Source organism: Hemiscyllium ocellatum, chromosome 8 (assembly GCF_020745735.1).
Source record: "Hemiscyllium ocellatum isolate sHemOce1 chromosome 8, sHemOce1.pat.X.cur, whole genome shotgun sequence".
In the NCBI taxonomy this organism is placed as follows: domain Eukaryota; kingdom Metazoa; phylum Chordata; class Chondrichthyes; order Orectolobiformes; family Hemiscylliidae; genus Hemiscyllium; species Hemiscyllium ocellatum.
The window spans coordinates 80305486-80330991 of NC_083408.1; the positions used below are offsets into that span (position 1 = coordinate 80305486).

The window sequence follows — 25506 nt, forward strand, 5'->3', positions numbered from 1 at the left end:
ATTGAAGAACTAATGCAACTATAACTGGCTGAATGGCCTCCTGTGTTGCATGATTCAATGAACCAATTTGCTTATTTCACCAATCTTGTTTGTCTCTTCAAGAGGAAACAATAGTCCAATATTAACTATTGAACTGAATGAATTTGTTAACTTCTTTATGATTCGTTTTCTGACCCACAGATAATAAGAGGGAACATTGATGACAAGTAGCTATAGCCAAGTGATCCTTAAACTGTTCTTAATGATTTCTAGTGAAGAGAGTCCCACTGAATAGTGGTCAACAGTGCTAGGTGAAATTTGATCTGAGGGAAGTCAAAGGCATTCTTGAAGGGACTGGGAGAATTGCCATTCCTCCTGGGCCATGTACAGTTACTTAGAGGGATAGAAATCCCCTCCTTCATTTCACTGTAGACTTTCCTAAAGAAACCTTTATATACCAGAAGTTTAAATCAGTCCTTCAATTCCAGTATGGGAGCCTGATTTTAAATATATTAAGTATCCTGACTCTACAAGGAGGGGCAGAGCTGAAAATGTGTTGCTGGAAAAGCTCATAAGTCCTTCAGGAATGAAACGTCGAAACGTTCGGGCTTATGCCCGAAACGTCGAATCGCCTGTTCTTTGGATGCTGCCTGACCACCTGCGCTTTTCAAGCAACACATTTTCAGCTCTGATCTCCAGCATCTGCAGACCTCACTTTCTCCTCTACAAGGAGGGGCACCCAGCCGAATAGCTGCTGCCGTAAAATACAAGGAGTAGACCGTTAGTGACAGGTGAATATCACATCCCTATTTCACTTTGGATCATTTCTCACTGGTTATGGGTGTTAATATTCAAGTGGGAGATGGCACAGGGCAGGGTGACACTAGGCACATGGACACTCAAGATGGCTGCTGAACCATAAGTTGGCCACTTCTCACACAAGATGGCCACTGGACCACGATTTGGAGAGTGACAGCAGAGCAAACACAAACTGCCTGGGGCCACCAGAATGCCAGCATAAACTAATCAACTAGGTTGTGAATGCATTAAGGTGGATGGGAGAGACAATACACATGAATAGCGTATACTGCCCACCGGAGTGTTTGGGTCCAGCCAACACCTTTCATAGAAAGTTTGCTAGCAGTTTGATATGGACTCAAAACAAAGTACGAATAGCCAGGGTTGCAGTAATTGTCCTTCTCAGAAAGAGAGATTAGTGCCCAATGACACAGCAATGGAATTCCGCGCAGACATTGAAACTGACAACGATCATGCTGAAATTAACAAAGGCTGCACTGGAACTGACAATGACTGCATAGAAACTATCAACGATTCTGCAATGTTTACAACAAACAAACTGTGTTACAGAGACAATAACTTTATCATTGACTTATTATGTCAGAAAATGTATAAAAGTATCTTGACATGTGCCATGGGTTGAGAGAAGACACGCAGCTGACCACCGTCCTGTTGATGTCTTTCTCTCCCTGGAGCTCCGATGTCACCTTGTACAATAAACTCTGTAATTGAACCCCGACTCTGACTCCGAGACTGGTGATTTTCCCCACAACAATATCAAACCTGCTTTGTCTTTACAAGGAACAATTAGCCTGATAATCACAGGCCAATATCACTCCTGCAAATTGTAAAAAAACAACTAATAATAACTCATTGGAATATTTTTCATTGGGTCCTAATTGGTCACCACCATGACTTCAGTGTACATGGGGAAATATAGAAACTTGGATCACTGTTGTTGGTACTTGTAGTAATATTGCTGAATGAGTTAGCCATGGAGTCTTTCGCAGAAATTTACATGGCTCAACACTGCTTTTAGTCTTAATCAGGTCAATGATCATAGAAGAAAAAGAAGACCCTGATATGTTGAATGAGATACTATTACTAGATTCAGGAACAATTTTCATGTCCACATGCTGATAATATGCATTTGAGAAAAGAAAATGTGTAGTATCTACAAGATGCAATGCAGAAATTTACAAAGGCTTCTTGAGCAGCATCTTTCAAATCCATGACCTGTACTATCTAAAAAGACAGGGGCAGCAGATAGCATGATGATAACAGCACCTGCAAATGCTGTCCAAGCCACTCACTAACCTGACTTGGATATATATCACTACTCCTTCAGAATCTCTGGTCAAAATTCTAGAACGTTTTCCTTAACAGCATTGTGGGTGTACCTACACCAAATTGTCTGCAACAGTTCAATTAGGCAGCTCACTAGCACCTTCTCAAGGCAACTAGGGATGATCAATAAATGTTGGGCGAGCCAATAATGTCCACATCCTGTGAGTGTATTAAAAAATCAGGGGTGGCACGGTGCCTCAGTGATTAACATTGCTTGCCTTACTGTGCTAAGGACCAGGTACAATTCCAGCCTTGGATGAGCCGTGCAAACTTGTGTCGAGTTTGCACATTGTCCCCTTGTCTGTGTGGGTTTCTGCCATGTGCTGCGGTTTCTCCCCACAGTACAATGATATGCAGGTTAGGTGGATTGGCCATGCTAAATTGTCTGTAGTGTCCAGGGGTGTGCAAGTTAGGTGGACTAGCTATGGTAATTGTGGGGTATTGGGGAATAGGGCAGGGCACTGGGGCTGGGCACATGTCTGGGCAGGATGCTGTTTTTAGGGTCGGTGTGGACCGATGGACCAAATGTCGTCTTTCCATCCTGTAGGGATTTTGTGATTCTAAACTTTTAATGCTTTTATGAAAAATGACAAAATGGACATAGTTATATAGTCAGCATGAAAACAGACGATTCGGTCCAACACATACATGCCGACCAGATATCCCAACCCAATCTAGTCCCACCTTCCAGCACCCGGCTCATATCCCTCCAAACCCTTCCTATTCATATACCCATCCAATTGCCTCTTAAATATTACAATTGTACCAGCCTCCACCACTTCCTCTGGCAGCTCATTCCATGCACATACCACCCTCTGTGTGAAAATGTTGTCCTTTATGTCCCTTTTATATCTTTCCCCTCTCGCCCTAAACCTATGTCCTCTAGTTCTGGACTCCCCCACCCCAGGAAAAAAACTTTGTCTATTTATCCTATCCATGTCCTTCATAATTTTGTAAACCTCTAAGGTCACTCCTCAGCCTCCTATGCTCCAGGAAAAACAGCCCCAGCCTGTTCAGTCTCTCCCAATAACTTAAATCCTCCAACTCTGGCAACATCCATGTAATTCATTTCTGAACCCTTTCAAGTTTCACAATGTCTTTCCGATAGGAAGGAGACCAGAATTGCACGTAATATTCCAACAGTGGCCTAACCAATATCCTGTACAGTCGCAATTGACCTCCCAACTCCTGTACTCAATACTCTGACCAATAAAGGAAAGCATACCAAACGCCATCTTCACTATCCTATCTACCTCCGACTCCACTTTCAAGGAGCTATGAACCTGACTCCAACATATTTGGGTAGATTTACTAGTTAACAGTAAAATTAAGTAAACTTGAACCTTCAGTAACTTTCATGATTTGTCTAAGTTCATCTATATTTGCTGCCATATGTTCCAAATGTTATATTCATCTAAGTTGGTCAATATTAAATTTGTAGTTTATGACAGCAAATATAGAATAAATTGTTGGAAAGTTTCTTGGCAGTATATTTCATATTGCAGTTTTGGTGTGCTTTAATTCTTTTTGGTAGCATTTAGAAGGGCAAGAGTTTTTCGCAAGAAATTTTTCGTAGATCTCAGCTATGTTAAAAGCTTGTTTAATTTCAAGCAGTACTAAGTTTTGATGAAAACAGTTTTTCTTTATTTTAGACAAATATTTATCTACTATATTCCAGAAAGTATTATGTTCACTTATTTTAGAACTATAGGAAATGTTAACCTGATCTGAACCATTTATGAAGCCTTTTTTAATGTTAGATTTCATACTTTAGATATGCTGTTTTGACTTCCCTTTAGAAAAATTAAAAATATTGCCATTTACTAGTTTCCATTCCAACTATTTGAAATATTCTTGAAATCAGCTTCAATTTCAATTGAAATTAAAAACTGTTAATTACTGTCAGTTTGCTTTAAAGAAGTTGCAGCTTTTGAGAAGGCAAGCTGAACAACAATTAGAACTGCAATATTTTAAATGCAGTGAATGTTTTGGACTATGAAGAATTTATAGATCTTGACATTGATGAACAGGCTAATGATTCAATGAAAATTCTCAAGACTCAAATACAATTTGTTTTTGTAGATCTCAAACAAGAGGCCCAACAATAGTACCCCTCCAACTACACAGTTAACTAAGATAAAGTTTCCTGGACCTACAGCAGTAGTGAAGAAAGAAAAGCGTCAGAGTTCTTCCAGATTCAATATCAGTAACAACAGGGAGCTGCAAAAATTACCACCTTTGAAAGGTATTTCTTCTGTTCAGTCTTCTATGTTTAATTCTGAAGACATCAACTTCTTACATTTCCTGTAATGTACATGAAAAATCACAAAATATTTCTGTTACCTGTGTGAATTGCCTTGTTGCTGGTTTCCTGTATGCTGCTTCATTTGTTTGTAACCTCCTTTTCTTTCTTTATTCCACCATGGCTCATGATGATAGAAATCTCACCTGATTCAAAAGGCAGCAAGTTCAAGCTCCATGCCCAAAGACTCAAAGTTAAACATAATCCAAACTGTATGGTCCTTGAGAAATGCTGCATTATTGGTCAGTTGAGACATAAGTATAGAGTTCTATCAACCCCTATGGGTATGTAAAACATGTTACAACCCTCTTCAAAGAGGAGCAGAGGAGTTCTGGTGTTCTGACTGCCACTTAACCCTCAGCCATGACCATATCTAGCATGTTCATAAGCTGGATAATGAGTGTGAATTTAAGTAACTTATTTATTGCCCTCTCTTAATGTTAGAGCATTTCAATTGTTTAAAAGTCATAGTCCAGTTTTATGCTTGAAACAAGATAAGAATACTTTATTCCATGAAGGTTATTGTTGAAAGTTACTTAAGTAAAAAGTGATGCTATTTGTTGAAGTACAGATACAAAGGTTGATGTAGTTTGAGATAAAAATATGACTTGCATGAAGCTTTCGTTCTCTCAAGTAAAGAGGTTGAAAACTTGAAGTCAGATTTGGTAGTTGAAATGTCTTTTCTAGTAGAATAGTCAGTTTTTGCCTATATGGGTAGGTAGACTCAGCGGGTTAGCAAGATTTGAGAACAAGAACATTTGTTGTTTTTCACTAATTCTGCTGTTAGAGCTCTTGCAGGTTGCCTGGACTTTTCAGCAGAATAGCAGTTGATTTCAGTAATCCATCCTGTCTACATTCTTTTTGACTGAGAATCCCCTGGTGTCACTGAGTTCTTCCTGGGGGTTATCTGCACAAAATAGTTGCTCCAAAAAGATAAAATCTTTAAAATGACTGCTATCTCAATTGGTGAATCACATTTTCATATCGGGTATATGGGTTGCCTGGGCCACAGCCACATTTGCTTCCTCAGTGCCTGCCTCTGTAACCAACTCATCCCACACAGACTCCGGACCACCTTTAAACCAGCAGAGTTCGGACCAGAACAGGACAAACAGTACAGACTACAGATTCAAAAACACCAGCAACAGTTCTCCTTCAGGATCCTCCACTCCATGCTTGCAGCAATGCGCCTGCACCTAACCTTTCTACAGTCAGCCCTGCCTCAGCTGACGGCCACACTCTTTCAGAATTGCAAAGGACCCACTCTGTACTACATCCTCAGGAGAATCCATACTCTCAATAAACAGTATTTCAATTCCATCTCAAACATCAAAAACTGTAAGTACAACAAACTTTTATCCACCCACCCGCTCCTCAAACATTCCAGAAGATTCCCCTGGGTTCGGAAACTACTCAGACACCATTAGCCATACAGCTGATGCAGCTATCACCCCCATGCTGATTGATGATGTCACTTCCATCCCCATCATGACCACTCCCACAGCCACTTCCACCCCTCACAATTCCTCATGCATCATACGTGATATCACGTCCGCCCCTCACAACATCACTGATGCCTCACGCTCAATGACTTCCGCCACCCCTACTGCCGTGATCACCACCACTTCCGCTCCCACCAGCGCCACTCACCTGCATTCTGCTGACACGCCCCCACAGACCCCACTGTCACTATCCCCATGCCCCAGAACCCCGACGGGAACACTACCCCTGCTCGTGACTCCACCCCCATTCCCCTCACCATCACACCCACTCCAGTTACTGGCTCTGACCCTACTCCCGGCTCCGCACCCACACCAAATCCCAGCTCTCAGCCCTGCCGAGTTTTCAGCATCCCTCCAGACCTCTCCCTCAGTGAGGACGAACGATCAGTCCTCAGCAAAGGACTCACTTTCATCCCCCTCCATCCACGCATCAATGAATTTAATACACGCCGTGACGTCGAACAATTCTTCCGTCGCCTCCTCCTCCGAGCTTACTTTCAGAATCAGGATTCCCGCCCACCTTCTGAGGACCCCTTCGCCCACCTCCAACACTCTGCATCCACCTGGACACCCCGCGCTGGCCTATTACCTGCCCTCGACCTCTTCATTTCCAACTGCCGCCGGGACATTAACCACCTCAACCTGTGTACCCCCACTCCAATCTCTCACCCTCACAACGCGCAGCCCTCCAATCCCTCTGCTCCAATCCCAATTTCACCATTAAGTCAGCGGATAAAGGCGGCGCAGCGGTAGTCTGGCACACTGACCTCTACACCGCTGTAGCCAAATGCCAACTCGAGGACACCTCTTCCTACTGCCCCATTGACCATGATCCCACCCCCCATCAAACCATCATCTCCCAGATCATACAGAACCTCAGGAGATCTCCCACCCACAGCTTCCAACCTCATAGTCCTGGAATCCCGCACTGCCCGGTTCTACCTCCTTCCCAAGATCCACAAGCCTGATCACCCTGGCCGACCCATTGTCTCAGCATGCTCCTGCCCCACTGAACTCATCTCTACCTACCTCGACACTGTCCTATTCCCCCCAAGTCCAGGAACTCCCCACATATGTTTGAGACACCACCCACGCCCTCCACCTCCTCCAAGACTTCCATTTCCCCGACCCCCAACGCCTCATCTTCACCATGGATATCCAGTCCCTCTACACCTCCATTGGCCATGACCAGGGCCTCCAAGCCCTCCATTTCTTTCCTCTCCAGACGTCCCCAACAGTACCCTTCCACCGACACACTCATTCATTTGACCGAACTGGTCCTCGCCCTTAACAATTTCTCCTTTTGAATCCTCCCACTTCCTCCAGACCAAAGGGGTAGCCATGGGCACACTTATGGGCCCCAGCTATGCCTGTCTCTTTGTTGGCTACGTAGAACAGTTGATCTTCCGTAATTACACTGGCACCACTCCCCATCTCTTCCTCCGCTACATTGACTGCATTGGCGCCACCTCGTGCTCCCGCGAGGAGGAGTTGAGCAATTCATCAACTTCAACACATTCCACCCTGACCTTAAATTTACCTGGGCCATCTCTGACACCTCCCTCCCCTTCCTGGACCTCTCCATCTCCATTAATGACGACCAACTTGACACTGACATTTTTTACAAACCCACCGACTCCCACAGCTACCTGCAATACACCTTTTCCCACCCTACCTCTTGCAAAAATGACATCCCATTTTCCCAATTCCTCCGCCTCCGCCGTATCTACTCTCAGGAGGACCAGTTCCACCATAGAACACACCAGATGGCCTCCTCCTTTAGAGACCACAATTTCCCTTCCCACGTGGTTAAAGATGTCCTCCAACGCATCTCGTCCACATCCTGCACCTCTGCCCTCAGACCCCACCCCTCCAACCCTAACAAGGACAGAATGCCCCTGGTGCTCACTTTCCACCCTACAAACCTTCGCATAAACCAAATCATCCGCCGACATTTCCGCCACCTCCAAAAAGACCCCACCACCAGGGATATATTTTCCTCCCCACCCCTTTCTGCCTTCTGCAAAGACCGTTCCCTCCGTGACTACCTGGTCAGGTCCACGCCCCCCTACAACCCACCCTCCCATCCTGGCACTTTCCCCTGCCGCCGCAGGAACTGTAAAACCTGTGTCCACACCTCTTCCCTCACCTCCATCCAAGGCCCTAAAGCAGCCTTCCACATCCATCAAAGTTTTACCTGAACATTCACTAATATCATTTATTGTATCCGTTGCTCCCGATGCGGTCTCCTCTACATTGGAGAGACTGGGCGCCTCCTAGCAGAGCGCTTCAGGGAACATCTCCGGGACACCCGCACCAATCAACCACACCACCCCGTGGCCCAACATTTCAACCCCCCCTCCCACTCTGCCAAGGACATGAAGGTCCTGGGCCTCCTTCACCACCGCTCCCTCACCACCAGATGCCTGGAGGAAGAACGCCTCATCTTCCACCTTGGAACACTTCAACCCCAGGGCATCAATGTGGACTTCAACAGTTTCCTCATTTCCCCTTCCCCCACCTCACCCTAGTTCCAAACTTCCAGCTCAGCACTGTCCCCATGACTTGTCCTGCCTGCCTAGCTCCTTTTCCACTATCCACTCCACCCTCTCCTCCCTGACCTATCACCTTCATCCCCTTCCCCACTCACCCATTGTACTCTATGATTCTTTCTCCCCACCTCCACCATCCTCTAGCTTATCTCTCCACGCTTCAGGCTCACTGCCTTTATTCCTGATGAAGGGTTTTTGCCCGAAACGTCGATTTCGCTGCACTTTGGATGCTGCCTGAACTGCTGTGCTCTTCCAGCATCACTGATCCAGATCCTGCCTAGGCCTGGGCACAGTCTTTATCTATTGTCCTTTTGATGAGGTAATTAATTTTTAACTGTCTCCACCATTAGCCTGTGCAGGTCTCACTGTCAGGCTGAATCTAGTAAGAACTATTCACATCTCCTTTGTCAAGGAGTTTGTTTATCTTTGGAAATATTCAGTGAATTTCAAAAGATCTTGAGATCTCTTCCTGAATTGAATGTAGTCTAGTTTCAATATCAGCTGAAATCCAACGGTAGTCAAAAGATAGACACATTTTGTAGGATTTATTTATTCACTACAAAGACAATTTGGCTTTTTTGTTTGAACAATACTTTCAATATTACACAGTGTTGACAAAAGCAAGTAACTTCTTACTTTTTCTTTGTTGAACTTTGTTTGCATTCCAAGCCCAACTCTCCCAGAACTCCAGGATTAACTTCCTCTAGTCATGTACAGTGTCAATGAGAAAAACATGCACCCTCTGTATGAAAAAGCTGCCCCTTAGGTCCCTTTTAAATTTTTCCCCTATTACCTTAAACCTATGCTCTCTAGTTTCCAACTCCACTACCCCAGGGGAAAGACCTTGTCTATTTACCCTAGCCATGATCCTCGTGATTTTATAAACCTCTCTGTTCACCCCTCGGCCTCTGACGCTCCCAGGGAAAATAGCCCCAGCCAATTCAGCCTCTCCCTATAGCCTGAGCCCTCCAGCCCTAGCAACATCTTTGTAAATCTTTTCAAAACCCTTTCAAATTTAACAACATCCTTTCTATAGCAATGAGACCAGAACTGAATGCCGTATTCAAAGATCATCCTCAATTTTAATTTTTTCATCATTGGTGACCCTACCACTCAACTGTCTAGATTTGACATTCCCAGAATTCCTTCTGTAAATGTCTCTTCTTGTTCATTGGCACTTTTAAAAAACTTACTTAACAGACTAAGCTTTTGGTGTTATGTACTAATATTGCCCTATATCACTCAGCATCTAATCCTTACTCCTGTGAAGGACCTTGGATAATTTTATTATGTTAAATGTGCTGTAAAAATAAGTTGTGCCTGTTTTTGTTTAGCCCATATGAACACATTTGTCAGATTTTAACTTTATGCATCTGATGTTTCCAGATTATAGATAGATTAAAATTCACTACGAATACCACTAACTTTCTGACGGGGTTGCATAATTTTAGAACATAGAACATTGAACTGTGTAGCACAAGAATAGGCCCTTCAGCCCATGATGTTGTGCTGAACATGACGCCGAATTAAACTAATCCGTTCTGCCTTTAGTCCATATTCCTCCATATTCTTGCATATTCATGTGCTTATCTAAAAGTACCTTAAATTCCCCTATTTGTAAAGACTGTTCCATCTGCGAATACCTCGTCAGGTCCCAACAACCCCCTAACAGCCCACCCTTCACTCCCGGCACCTTGCCCTGTCACCGCAGAAATTGTAAATCCTGCACCCACACCTTCCCCCTCGCCTCCATCCAAGGCCCCAAAGGAGTCTTCCACATCCATCAAAGTTTCACCTGCACTTCCACACTTGTCATTTACTGTATCCATTGCACCCGATGCGATCTCCTCTACACTGGGGAGACAGGACACCAACTCGCAGAGCGCTTCAGAGAACATCTCCAGGACACTCGCACCAATCAACCCCACTACTCCGTGGCCAAACATATCAACTCCCTCTCCCATTCTGCCGAGGACATGCAGGTCCTGGGCCTCCTCCCTCACCAACCAACACCTGGAGGAAGAATGCCTCATCTTGCACCTCAGAACACTTCAATCCCAGGGCATCAATTGGACTTCACCAATTTCCTCATTTCCCCTCCCCACCTTAACCCAGTTCCAACCTTCCAGCTCAGCATTACCCCCATGACCTGTCCTACCTGTCCATCTTCCTTCCAACCTATCTTCTCCATCCTCCCCTCTGACCTATCACCTTTACCCCCACCTTCATCCACCTGTTGCGTTCTCAGTTACCTTCCCCCAGCCCCACCCTCCTCCCATTTATCTCTCCACCCCCAAGGCTCCCAGCCTCATTCCTAGAGAAAGGCTTTTGCCTGAAAGATCGATTTCCTGCTCCTCAAATGCTGCCCAACCTGTGCTTTTCCAGCACCACACTCTTGACTCTAATCGCCAGCATCTGCAGTACTCACTTCTGCCTATTCTATCTGCCTCCACCACCAACTCTGCAGTGTGTTCCAGACTCCTACCACACTGTTTATTAAAAAAATAAGCTTGCCCCTCTCATCTCCTTTGAACTTTCCCTCTCTCACCTTAAATGCATGCCCTAGTAATAGACATTTCAACTCTGGGGAAGAAGATTCTGACCATCAACCCTATCTTCGCATCTCTTAATTTTGCCGTCTCTCTTCAGCCTCCACCACTCCAGAGTTTTTCTTGCCTAGCTTTATAGCTCAAATCCATGCAGCATCCTGGTAAACCTCTTCTGCATTTTCTCCTTTTTACATTTCATCGTACTATATGGTTACTATTGTGGGGCTCACATCCTGAAGTTGGGTCAACCTTCTCCTTTGTCCTGGTTTCATAATTAATTACCAGACCCACCCCTGTTTTCTTAGATTACTTTCTCAGGGGGATTCTGTCAACACCAGATTATAGTCCAAGACTAGCTTTCGGAGCACTGCTCCTTCATCAGGTAGTTGTGGAGAATCAGGTCATGAAGATTTATAGCCAAAGTAGTTCAGTGTCATGGAGATGTGATACATTAAACAATTTTAGATCAAATCATTCCTCTTTTAGAATGGGATATCCTGGTTTCTGTTCTTTGATATGTAAATCCCAGAACTTCTGCTTTCCAAACAATATGTTTGAAAAGTTAAAAATCACACAACACCAGGTTAGTGTCCAACAGGTTTTTGTTTGGAAGCTCTAGCTTTCAGAGTGCTGCTCCTTCATCAGGTGGTTGTGGAGTATAAGATTGTAAGACAATGAATTTATAGCAAAAGTTTACACACAGATGCAACTGAAATGATATACTGAAAAGACCTGGATTGTTTGTTAAGTCTCTTATCTTTTAGAATGGCCACGTTTGTTTCAGTTCATTCTTGTGTAAATCCCAGAAATTGTTTTATAAGTTATATTCTCAAGTGAACTTTAACAATAGGTGCCATGTTGTCTCAGATAATCCTTTGAAGAATTAAAAATCACACAACGCCAAGTTATAGTCCAACAGGTTTAATTGGAAGCACTAGCTTTCGGAGCGCTGCTCCTTCATCCGGGTGTCCTGGTTTTGTGTGATTTTTATCTTTCTACACCCCAGTCCAACACTGACACCTCCATATCCTTTGAAGGGGTGTGTGTGTGTGTGTGCGGGGGGGGCATATAAGTCTGTGAGAGGGTGTGAGTGTGTGTGTGAGTGTGTGGCTGCGTATGTGTGAGCATATGACAGGGTCTGTGTGAGAGTATGGGTCTGTAGAAGTGTGTGTAGTGCAGTGGAGTCACTTGTAATGTGACATGAATCCAAGGTCTGGTTTGGGGTTCATGTCACACTACAAGTGACTCCACGCACTACATGCGCACACACGCATCTACAGACCCATACACTCATGCAGACCCTCTCATATATTCACATACACGTCCATGCTCTCACCCACACATGCACCCTCTCACAGACTTATGCCCCTTTGCACTCATACTCACACACATACACATACATACACATACACACACACACACACACACAGGTTTGTGGGGTGAATTTGTACTTGCAGAATTATTTTATTTTGCTCAAAACTGCATGAACTCATGTAAGGTTCTGTACATCCCCCTTTTTAGAAATGGAATCAGTTTGAACATTGGGACACAGATAACCTCATGCAGGACACCTCACACCTTCAATGCATTATCTGAGACAACATGGCACTTATTGTTAAAGTTCACTTGGGAATGTAACTTTTTTTTAAAAAGTTCTGGGATTTACAGGTGAATGAACTGAAACCAACATTGACATTCTAAAAGATGAGAGACTTAACAATCTTGTACTCCACAGCCACCTGATGAAGGAGGTAGCGCTCTGAAAGCTAGTGTTTCCAAATAAACCTATTAGGCTATAACCCGGTGTTGTGATTTTTAACTTGGTACACCCAAGTCCAACATCGGCACCTCCAAATAGGTGTGAAGTCTGTCTGTGTCTCTCTCTCACACTCGCTCTGTCGCTGCTATACATGCACACATATAGATTTATGGGGTCAACTTGACTTTCCAGATTTATATATGATTTTGCTCAAAGACTGCATGAATCCATTTAAAACTGTGCAGAGGGATTGTCAATCTGACTCGACATTGAGACACAGACAGACTTCACACCTATTGTTACAAAAGTTGGGCTATCTTGAGAATCCAATTTAAAAGAAGTTCTGGGATTTACATATCCAACAACAGAAACCAGCATATCCCATTCTAAAAATGAAAGATTTGATCTGAAATTGTTTACTGAATCACATCTCCATAACACTGGACTACTTTGGCTATACATTCTGTGATCATGATCTGATTCTCCACAACCACCTGATAAAGGACCGGTGCTCCAAAAGCTAGTGCTTCCAAATAAATCTGTTGGACTATAACCTGGTGTTTTGTGATTTTTAACTTTGTCCACCCCAATCCAACACCAGCACCTCCAAGTTCAGGGAGATTCAGCATGGTAATACCATTTAATGACAAAGGATGACAATGAAACTTTCTCTTGTTCAAAATGATCAATGCCTGGAACTCACATAGCTGGACATCAACTGCTTCAGTGTCTGAGGAGCCACAGATGGTGCTGAATGTTGGACAATGATGAATCAACATCCATACTTTTGACTTTATGTTGGAAGAAAGATCATTGAAGCAGCTCAAAGTGATTGGGTCAGGAATACTGACCTGAGGAATTCCTGTGATGATTATCTTGTAACTTAGATTATTGATCTCCAATAATCAGAAGTTTCCATTGTGTTAGTTATGTATTGATTGCAAGAAGATAAGTGCTTGGATCTAAATATTCAGGAATAGATGACTTTGAAAGGACAGGCAGGAAGGAGAAGGTAGGAGCAAATTACTGCAGTTGCTAGAACCTGTATTGGAAACAAAAATTGCAGGAGATCACAGCGGGTCAGGCAGCATCCATGGAGAGAAAGCAAGTTAATGTTTCAAGTCTAGATGACTCTTCATCAGAATTGAAATGAAGTGTACAGAGAGCAGCATTTATGCAATAGTTAGAGGGAGTAGGTGGTGGTTGGAGCGCAAGGGGCGAAAGGATGTTATTAGTTCATATTATATGATCAGAATGTGAGAATGACAACAAAGGTGTGTCTAACTACCAGACTGGAAAGAACAAATAGTCGCACGGGAGGAAAATGTCATCTTAAAAATAGGCACTTTACAAACTTTACAAAACACAGGTAGGAGTCTGGAACATACTCTGGGACGGTGGTAGAGGCAGATAGTATAGGGGCATTTAAGGGACTTTTAGGTAAGCACATGAATGTGCAAGAAATAGATGGATATGGACTAATGGCAGAAAGAATTAGCTAAATTTGGTGTCATGTTTAGCGCAACATCTTGGACTGAAGAACCCATTCCTGTGCAGCACTGTTCTATGTTCTAAAATAATGCATACACTGGGCAAAGGTTAGTGGGTAAGTCACAGGATTGGGAAAGCTTTTAAAGAGGAACAAAAATAATAGAGGGAATAAGTAAACTTTTAAGGTGAACTGGCAAGTAATATCAAAATAGATAGTAAAATCTAAATATGTAAAAAGAGAGAGCCTAAAGTGTACCTAGGCCTTTTAGAAAATGAGGGTCAGGAAATAATAATGGAGCCAGGAAATGGCAGAGGAGTTAACTAAATACTTTGCATCAGTCTTCACAGTAGAGTACATGATTGGGTACTTTTTGATTGGCAATCAAGGGGCAAAATGGGGTCTGGGTGAGAGGAAATAGAAAAAAATATAGAATATCCTTTTATTGTTATTAATAAACGCTATTACTAGAGGAAAATATACTACAGAAACTAATGGCTAAAGGCTTAATCCTCTGGACTTGACTGACGTTAAAGAATGTCAGGATTAGAGTGATGCTGGAAATGCACAGCAGGTCAGGCAGCATCCGTGGAGCAGGAAAATCGACGTTTCAGGCAAAAACCCTTCATCAGGAATGACTTTAAAGGATGCACCTGGGGGGATCCAAGATGGCGGCGACCCAGCAAGACTGAGTCCACAGTGCTCTACCCAAAACTTGGGAAAAGTGGGCTATCCACCCCCACCACACTCACTAAACCATTTATAATAGTTGTTAACCTTAAATAGTTACCTATTAGTACATTTAAATAGTCTAATACTAGCTGGAAAATGAGTAAAGGGAAGGGAACAGGCGGCTCTAAGAAAGCAGGGACCCCTCCCCCACCCTCTCCCTCTTCAGCTGCAACAAAGGTGTCTTCAGCTACTTCAGGAGATTTACCAATGAAGATGAGCTTTGAGGAGATGTTTGCCAGGTGGGAGGCGAAGATTGATGCTTTTATCGATGAGTCTCGGCAGAGCAGAGAAGCACTATCAGCCGAGCTGCAGAAGCAGGGCAGAGACATTCAGGAATTGGAGTGCCGAGTCAGAGAGGTGGAGTCGAAGGCCGCAGCCTCAGAGACTGGGATAAAATCAACAGCCGACCACATCCGTTTTCTCGAGAATCGAGTCCAGAACCAAGAAAACCACATTGATGACCTCGAAAATCGATGTCGTAGAAAAAATATTCGGTTGTTGGGCCTTCCCGAGCAGGAAGAGGGAGGCCAGCTGACAGCATTCTTAGAGCATTGGCTGCCACAACTTTTAAATCTGCAGGCTGGATCAGGCCAGGTAAGGGTAGAATGGGCCTACCGGGTCACAGTACGTGGGCCCGGCTCAACCCAGCGCACACGCCCGGTCCTGTTCCAGCTGCAGAGCTATAGGGAGAGGCAGATGCTCCTGGAAGCCTCAAGAAATCTGGGAAAAGATCCCCAAGCTATGACCCACAAAGGATCCAGGATCATGCTGTTCCAGGACTTCTCCCCAGCTTTGGTCCGAAAGAGGAAGGCATTCGATGAGGCGAAGAAGCGTTTAAGGGACTTAAATATCCAGTACTCCTTACGATATCCAGCGACGCTACGCCTTAGCCACGAAGGATCCATATATAACTTCGGATCACCGGAGAAGGCTAAGGAATTCTTGGACTCTCTTAAATAAGCTGTAAGAGATTGTGGACGCTGGTCTGCCTTTCCCATTATTTTGGTTTACATCCCTTCATCTTTTCTTATCTTTCCCCCTATGTGTGTATGTATATATATATGTTGGGGCGTTTGGTTAATGTTGATGGGGGGAGGTGGTTACCTTATTCTATTTTACTTCTGTTTTTAGGAGCGGGGTTGTTTTTCTTTCCCCTGTTATTTTGTGGTATTATATTTAAGTATTACGTGTTGAGATTGTAATCTTATAGTTATATATGGTATTAATATTCCCAAATATATTTAGATGTGGGTGTGGGTGGGGGTGGGGTGTTCACTGTTAACTCTAGCTTTATATTATATTTGAATTCTCCTCATTTTATTGAGGAACACCTGGGTCAAGGGTGGGGCACTGGTTGGGAGAGGGTAAGATGGACTGTGGGAGAGGAAGTGACGCTCCCTGGGAACAAGGGAGAAAATCTCCAATTCGGAATGTTTTATATTTTTTATACTTAGAAAGAGTTTTTTGTTATATTGTTTTGAGTGTATCAGAGAATCTTTACTTTTGTAAATCTTGTATGCTCCATGCTCGGGATGTTCTAGATAGGGTTTCCCCTCCCGAGGGGTCTCGGATCTGTCCAGATGATTATGGCTGAACAGTCGGTTAAGTGGTGCACCTGGAATGTCAGGGGGAGTAATTCGCCAGTTAAAAGGAAGAAAATATTATCAAATCTTAAGAAGGAGAGAGTTGATATAGCTCTCCTACAGGAGACACACCTGTCGGATAAAGAACACTTAAAATTACGACAGGGCGGATTTGATCAGGCCTTTTTTTCCTCTTTTAATTCAAAAAGCAGGGGAGTGGTTATCCTTGTCCGGAAGAACTTCCCTTTGAAAATTCTAAATCAGATAAAAGACGAATCTGGACGATATATTTTGATTAAAGCCCTCATAAATGGAGAGGAATATGGGATCTTAAATGTGTACTGCCCCCCGGCACACCCCTTTAAATTCATAACGGAAGCTTTTTCAAAACTGATGGCCTTTGGTGCCCGTCATACAATTATAGGGGGAGACTTTAATTGTATTATGGATCCGGAAATAGACAGGATTCCCAAGAGTGCCGCTGGAGTATCTCCCAGATCTAGACAACTGGCGGACCTGAATAAAGAATTAGGATTGGTAGATGTATGGAGATGTCTCCATCCACAGGGTAGAGATTTTTCTTTCTACTCTAATCCACATAAATGTCACACAAGAATTGATATGTTTTTTGCCCCATCGATTTTTCTAAATTCTATAGCAACCTGTAAAATAGGTACTATAGCAATCTCTGACCATGCCGCTGTATACATGGAAACTAAGGTAAAGAACAATGGGGCATCCGCTCGGCATTGGCGTATGGACCCCTTCCTGATAAAAGATAGCAAATTTTTAAAGTACTTCTCCCAAGAACTTAAAACTTTTTTAGAAATTAATACTGGTACGGCTAGCAATCCGTCAATGATGTGGGAGACCATCAAAGCTTATGCACGAGGTTTGATCATCTCCTATTCAGCGACCCAGAGGAAAATGAAGGGAGAGCAACAGCGTCTGCTCGAAGCTCGCCTAAAAGCAGCCGAAACAGCATACGCTGATAGACCTTCTATCACAAAATTGCAGAGGATTACAGCTCTTAGGACAGCTTTAAACACCGCGCTTACTCAAACGGCTAAAAGGGAAATATTATTTGCGAAACAAAGATTATTTGAATATGGCGACAAACCGGGTAGATACTTAGCATTTCTTGCAAAGAAAAAGAAAGCCCCTCAAACTATTCCGACCATCAAGGAAAGTACAGGTACCCTGACTCATGATCATAAAAAGATCAATGCGACCTTTAAAGAATTTTATTCTGAATTATATAGATCGCAGGATTGTGAAGATAGGATTAGGAGGATGCAGTCATTTTTAAAAAATTTGACCTTCCCGGGCCTGACTCCGGAACAGGTGTCAGCCCTAAATACCCCTTTAACAGTCCAAGAAATACTTGAGGCAATTAGGCAACTTCAGAGCGGAAAAGCACCGGGCCCGGATGGTTTTCAAGCTGAATTCTATAAAGAATTTACAGGAATATTGGTTGACCCACTTATGGATATGTATAATTTTGCGCATAGTCAGGTCTGTCTCCCGCCCACGCTGAAAGAAGCAAATATTTCTCTTATCCTCAAAAAAGGAAAAGACCCAGAAGATTGTGCATCTTACAGACAAATATCCTTACTAAATGTAGACTTTAAAATTCTCTCAAAAATGTTAGCACTAAGACTAGAAAGGGTACTGCCATATATTATAAAGGAGGACCAGACGGGATTTATTAAGGGCCGCAGATCATCCAATAATATCAGAAGGGTCTTGAATATGATCCAAGCCTGTCATCAGGGAAAGATACCAGGAGTAGTAATTTCATTGGATGCGGAAAAGGCATTTGATAGGGTTGAATGGTCATATTTATTTTACACATTGGAAAGGTTTGGCGTTGGACAGGTGTTTACCAAATGGGTTTCAACATTGTATAATGACCCCAAAGCAGCTGTTATTACTAATGGGTTAAGATCGGATGGCTTCAGTGTGGGTAGGGGCTGCCGTCAAGGATGTCCTCTCTCACCATTGTTGTTTACACTGATAATCGAACCATTAGCAGAAGCCATCCGGACTGATCCTAATATAACGGCCCCGAGGATTGGTACAGGTAAACACAAAATTACCCTCTATGCAGATGACGTTCTCTTATTCCTCAGTAGTCCTTTAATGTCAGTGCCTCGTCTAATTCAAGTTATTAATACATTTAGTGCATTCTCAGGCTATAAAATTAATTTTTCAAAATCGGAAGCCATGCCAATGGGTGGTCTGGCTATGATACCCCACTTAATGGACGGATCCCCTTTTCCCTTCCGTTGGTCCCTGGAGGGCTTCTTATATTTAGGTATTTTTATCACGCCAGTATTTGATCAGCTGTATAGGGCTAATTTTGTACAATTAATGGAAAGGATAAGGCAGGACCTCCAGCGATGGAGAGACCTTCCAATTTCCTGGCTAGGGAGAATAGCATTAATTAAAATGAATGTTCTGCCCCGTCTCTTATATCCTATGAGAATGCTCCCGCTGATGCTGCCAAGGCTAGCCCTACGTAAATTATATGGCTGGTTGGGCTCCTTTATTTGGAACCATAGACGGCCCCTTATTAAGCTGAAGAAGCTACAGCTTCCACAGGCAAGGGGAGGACTGGACTTCCCAGACTTTAGGAAATATCAGTTAAGCTCCCTACTAAGTTACATAGCTGATTGGATTTCATCTGATCCACAATCAATTTGGCTGGATATCGAAGCCTCCCAAGTAAAATACCCACTTATTAACCTTTTATTTTCAGATAAGAGGAAAATCATTACAGACCACTGTAAAAATCCCATAATATTAAACACAATTAAGGCCTGGAATATAATGCGGCAAAATGAGGGTAACTCACATAAAACATCCCCCCATGCACCAATAGTAGGCGCATGGGGATTCCAACCGGGGATTACAGATGCCACCTTTAAACTCTGGAGATCCAGGGGCATCTCATGCTTAGGGGACCTATTTAAAGATGGGATCCTGATGTCCTTTGAGCAGCTGCGTCTGAAATTCGGAATACCTAATGGGGATCTCTTTCGATACTTCCAAGTTCGAGATTATATACAGAGGAAGACTACATTAATAGATAGTCTTTATAAATCAGACAGAGAACGTAATGTCTTACGACCAGCGGGGGCATCCTCCGTTAGTACTATATACCATTTGCTACATGATGGAGTCTCAGGAGACATGGATGACCTGCTTAAAACATGGGAGCAGGACTTGGGGCTAGAAATCTCTGAGGATATGTGGAATGACATTTGGGAAAATGCTAGAAGAATTGCTATCTGTAACAGAACTCAGGCTATCCAACTAAAGATACTTCATAGAGCCCATATAGCTCCGGCTCGACTGGCAAAATTTAAGGCAGGAGCATCTCCAATGTGTCCCAAATGCAAAATAGAGGTGGGTACTCTTGTACATTGTCTGTGGACTTGTCAGAAAATCCGCAGATACTGGACTAAAGTGGCAAATACCCTGACAGAAATTTTAGGAACGGAAATTAGGGTGGACCCTGTATCTCTCCTTTTGGGCTTTTCGAACCTCTCATCTCTGGATATGCATGGGAACAGACTATTTTCTATTCTCTCTTTCTGTGCAAGGAAAAATATTTTGGTGAACTGGGTGGCTGAGGGCCCCCCTGGACTTTCAAATTGGCACAGATTAATTATGGAATATATCCCCCTTGACTTCCTCACAAATATGGTGCACCGCAAGACTGAATTATTTTATAAAATATGGCAGCCCTTTTTGAATTATATAAATGCAGATATTTCGGCTATTCTAACAAGGGCTTTTATTTAGTGAAGATTTCAGACCGGGCTGCTCCGGGGCCCCTTGGGAGAGGAATCCTGCGCGAATACGGGTTTTATTATATTTGATGTTTATACATTCCGAGCATGTAAGAGACTTAGGTATACACTCTGGTTAGTTATAGGTTAGATTAGTAGAAAGTTGAGTTTTTTTTTCTTTCTTTTTTCCTTTTTTTTTCTTTTTTTGTTTTCTTTCTTTCTCTTTTCTTTGTTAAATTATGACTATTGTATATATGATTTAATTGTACATCAATGTTTGTATTTGAGAGTTTTGTTTATTTTTGTAAATTTGCAAAAATGTTAAATTTCAATAAAAATATCTACAAAAAAAAAGGATGCACCTACAAAGATGATGGATGCACTGGTAGTAACCCTTCAATTCTAGAAAAGTCAGAAAGGATTGAAAAACTACCAATGTAATGACCTTATTTTAAAAGACAACCAAGAGGTTACTTTAGGCCAGTTAATCATAGAATCCATACAGTATGGAAGCAGGCCATTTGGGCAATTGAGTCCACACCTACCCCTCTGAAGAGGATCCACCCAGGCCCACCACCTACCCTGTCCCTATTATCCTGCATTTCCCATGGCTAATCCACAAAGCGTGTACATCTGTGGACACTATAGGCAATTTAGCACGGCCAGTTCCCCTAACCTGTACATCTTTGGACTATGGAGGAAACTCGAGCTCACGGAGGAAATCTATGCAGACACTGGGAGAGTGTGCAAACTCCACACAGCCAATCACTCAAAGCTAGAATCGAACCCAAGTGTCTGGCGCTAAGGCAGCTGTCTACTGAGCCACCGTGCCACCCTATGATAGTCTACTATAAAGGCCGTAATAGAGCAATTAGAAATGCCTAATGTAATCAAGTTGGTTAAGGTGGCTTCATGAAGAGTAAATCTCACCTGGCATGTTTACAGTGGAAACTTGATTATCCAAATGTGATGGGCAGGCACTATTTTGTTTGGATAATCGATTATTCGGTTAATTGATTAAATGCCTTTCCTCTGGGGCTTGAAGTTTTAAAGTCTACTCCCTATTCATAAGACTGCAGCAGCGCACAGCGCTCAAATCCCTGCTCCCGACACTGCCGTCCCGTCCAACCCTGCCCCCAGCACAAAGTGAATGAGCCTCCGCCCCCAACCTGGTCCAACCTCTTTCTCCCCCCCCCCCCCCCAAATGCACAAAGCACGCAAGCCCTCACCCCCAACACAGCCCTCCACCGCTGCCCTCCCCCGGCCCCTCTCTGGGGAATCCGGACTATACACTAAAAACAAGACTGCTGCCTTTGTGGGGTAAGTCTCCAAATAGCGCGTGCACGCATACTCTTGCCCTGTACTGGACAATGTTGGAGAGATTATTCCTGGGAAGCCTGAGGTGAATTAGGGTACACCCCTCTGTAGAACTCCAAGGGAAAGTGTGGGGAGAGAGAGGGCGGGAGGTCAACCATTTGGAGACGGGCGCCTGTTTAATCACCGTAAATAAAAGATGCGATCACTGCTGGAAACACGTCTTTGATGTAATGTTTCTATTGGGACTTCGAGATCTCCTTCGGATAATCCAATTTTCAGATAATTGATATTCGGATAATCGAGGTCCCCCTGTATTAGAATTCTTTTAAGTAACAAGCTGGATAATAAAAGGGACCTAGTAGGTGTAATATTTGGAAGGCCACTTGATTAAAATTATTAGACCACCCTGTCAGAAATAGTGTATTGACATAGTTAGACAATTGGCTAGTTAACAGGGTTGTGAATAAATGGAGTATTTTCACAATAGCAACCTGTCATTAGGAAGCAGATAAGCAGATTACCAAGAAGTTACAGAGGTTGGTGCTGGGGCCACAATTATTTGCAACATACATAAATTACTTGGCTAACAGAAGTGAATATACATGTTTGTGGATGGCACAAAAACAGGTGGAAATACAAGTGGTGAGCCTACTTGGGGATATAGACAGGTTAAGTGAGTGATCAGAAACTTGGCAGATGAAATATCATGTACCATTATGCACTTTGGCTGGTAGAATAGAGGAATGAAATATTGCTGCAAGGGAGAAAAGTTGCAGCACAAAGATTTTGACTGTCCTTGTGCATAATCATGAAAGGCTAGCATACGAGTTCAGTCAGTAGGGAAGGCAAATGAAATGCTTCATTTATTGCAAAAGAAATTGAATATAAAAATGGGAAGTTTTGTTAAAACTTTACAAGATACTTATTAGACCACACCTAAAATACTGTGAGCGGTTTTGGAGCCCTTAAGTATGCAAAAATATAATTGCAGTCCAGAGAAGGTACACTAGGTTGACTCTTGCTCTGTAGGGAGTTTCTGAAGATGCTGAGAGGCTATTTCCCTTTGTGGGAAGTCTAGGACCAGAGAGAAATAGGCCTAGTTTTATGAACTAAGAATATAAGTAAAGGCTATGTTGTCTACCCAGTGCCAGGTTTCAGGATATCTACTCAGGGATGGACAAGAACTTGAAGTGGGTTGGGGAGGATCCAGATATCATGATCCATGTAGATACCAACTGTATGGGTGTAGGTCTAATGAAGAGGTCCTGTTTAAACAGTATGCGGAGCATTATACAACACTGAAGACAAGAACTTCAAATATTAATTGCTGAATCATTACCTGAACCACATCAGTTGGCAAAGGACACATAAGATTACTGAAATGAATGCAAGGGTCAAAGATTATAGGGGAGGAGTTGGCTAGATAATAGGTCAATAGACAAACTGTGGTCAACATTTAAGGGACATTTCAGAATAAGTATGTCTCTGCTATGAAGAAAAATTCTAAAGGGAATACCTATCATCCGTGATTAATTAAATGAAGAAAAGCGTCCAACCTGAGGAAAAAGTACTGACATCCATACTGGAGAAAGTGGGGACTGTGTCACTGGGTCAGTTTGAACAGTTGTAGAACTAGTGTTCCTGAAAACTGCATAATCAAGCAAATAGGGAGGGATTTAAGCTTAGCAATGGGAATGAGGGATTAAACTTTGGTAGGTGTAGCAAATCAAAGAATAGAATCAAGGCAAGAAAGCAAATAGTAATTTCGGTAATGAAGGCCAGAGGTGGCAAGAAGGTGCATAGAGTGTAGACCTAAGAATACATTGACGGTCGAGGCTAGATGTTGGCAAAAAACAAAAAGGCACAATCAAATTGCCATAGCATTCATAACAATGTAAATGAATCGATAGTGCAAATTAAAGTAAATGCGATCAGAGAGAACTACTGGAGCAGTGACTGCATAATGTTATGGTTTGGTCCTACGTGTGACTGTCCTGTGGCATTTGAGAAGAATAGCAAGCCAGGTAAAGTTGAAGGGGTAGCACAATTAACTATGACGCTGGTGCAATAGTTATAGATTTTCTTGATTCAGGACATCAGGGTGTCTGAATGGTTTGGGTGGAAATAAAGATTAATAAGCTAAAGAAGTGTCTCGGGGAATAGTCTTCAGGCCTCCTAACAACATTCAGAATATGGAACATACAAAATATACAAGAAGGAATATAGGGTGCTTATGATTAAGGTATCAGAAATATCATCTACATATCAAACTAGAAAAATTAGATTTGATGTGTTCATACAATGATTTGGAGAGTTTTCTCGCGTAGTGGAGTCTGGGCCCAGCCAAAGAGCAGGTTTGACTTGGTATTGTGTAATGTTGCAGGATTGATCAATGACTTCAGATGAAAGGCAGCCCAGATAAAAGAGTACAATATGATTAAATTTTACATCCAGTTTGAAAGGGGAAAGAGTGGATTTAAGATAAGTATTTTAAATTTAAATAGATGCAATTGTGTGGGCATGAGAGCTGAACTGGTGAAGTGATCTAGAGTGTTAGGCAAGATAATAGGTCAATAGACAAACTGTGGTCAACATTTAAGGGGACATTTCAGAATAAGTATGTCTCTGCTATGAAGAAAATTTCTAAAGGGAATACCCATCATCTGTGATTAATTAAGAAAAGCTTCCAACCTGAGGAAAAAGCACAAAGATGAATGGCAGGTCAAATGATTGGACAGAAATGAAAAATTGCAGAGAAGGGCTACAAGATTAATCAGAAGGAAGACATTGGAGTATGAGAGGAAGCTAGCTAGAAATTTAAAATACTTAGCAAAATTTCTCAAAAGGAAAGGTGAGAGTGAAGTGAGTGTTGGTAAGAATAAGAATGGGGAGTTAATATTAGTGAGAAAATGCGTTTGAGACTTTTCTCATTAATTTTGCGCTTTTAAAATATTGGAAGCTCAATTTTTGGCTTTATCAATTTATAATTTTCACACTTTGGGTTGAAATATTAATTTCAGCATGGCATTAAAAATCTTATTTCAGATAGTGTTTCATGTGTTATGACCTGACATGTTGCATTTAACATGTTAGCTATTGCAAATGTAATTTGAATTTTGTATAATATTGCCAGAAAACTTGGTGTATCAATACCACAAGTTGAATTGGAGTTGGAAAATTGACAAAGCCAGTTATTAAATCAAAATTTTTCAATTGTAAGAGATGTAAAGGAAACTGCAGTTTACTCTGACTGTTTATCCTGAGGGGAAAAAGGAACACTTGTGAAACATGCAAGCTAATAAAATGCATTAAGTAGCCACATTCAATTTCCCCCAAAATTATTTTCGAAGTTTAACGCAATGCAGACCTCTATTTGTTTTCGAGCATAGATATTTTTGATGACTAAAACTTTTAGCTTTTTTTAAGAAGCATGAGACATTTCTTGCAGTGCAAAAAAACAGCAATTGCTTCTGACCTCATAACATTGCCTCACTGGAGCAGCAGAGAGAAACCATCTTTAATGGCAGCAGAGGATAATAAATATAAAATAACTATTAAAAAATACATTTCAGTAAGATATTATAAGTAGATTAAGTAAGAACGCAACTTTTTTTGGTTATCAATTGTCATTTCCAATAGCTGAGAAGAAAGGCGAATGCTCAATTAAACACATTCACCAGTTGTACCAGATGATAACCAGATTAGATAGTCAACCCTATTGAAGATAATTTAAAAGATTAACATCGCCATTTTTAGCAGGACTACATTTATAAGAGGGCAAAAATGGTTTCTGCGTGAAA

At 42.4% G+C, this 25506-nt stretch overlaps 1 protein-coding gene across 2 annotated transcripts in view; it reads left to right on the plus strand.

The window, feature by feature from the left end:
- LOC132818342 (serine/threonine-protein phosphatase 2A 56 kDa regulatory subunit gamma isoform) overlaps nucleotides 1-25506 on the plus strand; it is a 170613-nt gene that overhangs the window by 41273 nt on the left and 103834 nt on the right. For both annotated transcript variants that reach the window (XM_060829272.1, XM_060829273.1), the window contains exon 3: nucleotides 4207-4369. In XM_060829272.1, coding sequence (XP_060685255.1) covers nucleotides 4207-4369 — 163 coding nt within the window. The remainder of the gene's footprint in view (nucleotides 1-4206; nucleotides 4370-25506) is intronic.